This window comes from Theobroma umbraticum, unplaced genomic scaffold (genome assembly GCF_002168275.2).
Source record: "Theobroma umbraticum cultivar Fairchild unplaced genomic scaffold, ASM216827v3 scaffold_30.0, whole genome shotgun sequence".
NCBI lineage: Eukaryota > Viridiplantae > Streptophyta > Magnoliopsida > Malvales > Malvaceae > Theobroma > Theobroma umbraticum.
In genome coordinates this window covers 10,227,281-10,229,351 of record NW_018397254.1, presented here as the reverse complement: position 1 = coordinate 10,229,351, position 2,071 = coordinate 10,227,281, and the positions used below count along the sequence as shown (strand labels likewise).

At 38.5% G+C, this 2,071-nt stretch overlaps 1 protein-coding gene across 3 annotated transcripts in view; it reads left to right on the top strand.

Annotated features, from left to right (window-relative positions):
- Nucleotides 1-2,065, top strand: part of LOC110428722 (protein-S-isoprenylcysteine O-methyltransferase B-like) — a 3,044-nt gene extending 979 nt beyond the window's left edge. The window contains exons 2-4 of one of the 3 annotated variants that reach the window (XR_002446493.1): nt 326-412; nt 544-1,184; nt 1,277-2,065. Coding sequence is in view for 2 of the 3 variants with exons in the window: in XM_021444649.1 (XP_021300324.1) it covers nt 331-412; nt 544-1,130 (669 nt within the window). In the remaining variant the exon portion in view is untranslated. Of the gene's footprint in view, nt 1-325; nt 413-543 lie in introns of all 3 variants that reach the window. The other 2 variants (XM_021444649.1, XM_021444636.1) reach the window with 2 other exon arrangements.
- Nucleotides 2,066-2,071: the final 6 nt, after the last annotated feature.

The following is a 2,071-nucleotide window of genomic DNA, read 5'->3' as shown; positions in this document are numbered from 1 at the left end:
CCATATTAGAAAACCATTTCACATGCAGACACAAAACAACCAGAGCAATTGTTTTGTAATGTTTATAATATTCTCTAGTTGGTTGAGTTCTCACTTTGTAGTTTATATGAATATTGTCATAGCAGAAAATTTAGATGCAACACTTGCTTCTTCATTTAGACCTACCCTGCCATTTCTTTGATGCTCTTGTTCTAATGCCTACTTTTGTGCTTCAATGTTGGAGCTGGCATCAAAGTTGCAAGTGCAAACGTGTTAGTGACTACTCACTTTATTGGCAACCTCTAATGCTCTTCCATTTTTTGCTTTTTGACTTTACTTTAAGCAGGAGAGATGTCATGCTTAAAGCATCTCTGGGAAGATGTCGCAACTCAACTTTCGGTGCTGCAAATGCCTAGCTTTTTATCTTTCGCAGGTCTAAGCTAAATTTTAGAAACGCTGCTTCATCACTGTTCTTCACTGAGATTGGCTGAGTCTTTTGCTCTAATATCTCAGTAACTTGGTTCAGGGACAGAAATTGATTTATTTTTATCTATCAAATGACAGAAACTTTAAGTTATACAGCCTGCAGACAGTTATCTCAGATGTTCTTGGCAATAACTTTCTTTCATAGTTCAGAATATATCCTGGCAATTGCCATTCATGGGAGATCAAATGTTACTCTCAAATCATTTCTCATCAGCAAAAATTATCTTTTCGCTATGATCCTTTCATTGCTGGAGTACTTCCTTGAAATTGTTCTATTTCCTGGGTTGAAGGAACACTGGTGGATAAGTGACACAGGTCTTGCAATGGTGGTAATAGGGGAGATTATACGAAAGTTGGCAATTATAACTGCTGGTCAAGCCTTCACACATGTTATCAAGGTTTACCACGAGGAGCATCATCAACTAATTACTCACGGAGTCTATAGATTTGTCCGTCATCCAGGGTACTCTGGTTTCCTCATTTGGTCAGTTGGCATTCAGATAATGCTCTGCAATCCCATATCCACAATCGCTTTTGCAATTGTTGTTTGGCAATTCTTTGCAGAAAGAATACCTTATGAAGAGTATTTCTTAAAGCAGTTTTTTGGGTCAGACTATGAGGATTATGCACTTCGGGTCCCTTCTGGGGTGCCATTTGTAAAATGAAGATTTATGAATTCCGTTGGTAGGGCTGGATTTGTCTTTCCATTAGCTTTTTGAGTAGGGATTCGTTCCGACTTTTGAGATTGAAACGATTAGCAGTAACTGGAGCAAGATTTTCCTAATATTGCTACCTCTTAATTTCCTTGTAGTTGTAGACTTTTAAGGTGGGTCGGATGATGGCCTTTAATCATGGTGGGAGAATCTTCTTGGGGATGGGCGGGAATTGGCCCTTAAATACGTGCTGGATTCACCTGGGCGTTATATTCAGGCTCTTCAAGAGTACTGATCTTGAAATCTGAAATAGTATTCTCTGTGCTTTTAACTTAATTGGTACGACAGTGAAAAACCATACCTTTGGTTTTCAAAAATATGAACACAGGCGTCCTATTCTTGTCACCAGACGAGAAAGTGTCATTCTTATGGTGATGCTGTTTGTGATGTAACATTGCTGGATTAGAATTTTTCATTCTGCTACTGATGCTGTAATAAGCCTGTAATTCTGCCAGATTAGAGTTTTTCATTTTGTGATACTGTAGCGTCTGTGGATCACACAATAAAGAAAGCCGTTGATGGCCTTACTGTTTTTCACAAGGGAAATACATTCAAGCTCATCTCTTTACATTGGGAGGGAGTTACCAAATGCCATCGCCAGGAGAGAGACAGCTCAAATGGATAAGAATCGCAGAAGTAGTTGCTGTTGCAACCATGGAGATTCGCTTGTGTTTTAAACAAAATGAACATACTATTTTCTTGCTTCTCAACCAGAGTTCAAACTTAGCGCAGAAAATTAGTTAACTCATCTCTGAAAATTGACATGGACCAAACTGAGCACATCAAAGAAGTTGACTTATTTCTCAACACCGGAACAGGATTGCATGTATTGACTATTTTCCTCAGGAGACATGAAAAATTCACACCGCTATAAATCTTTGAAAACAAAATCT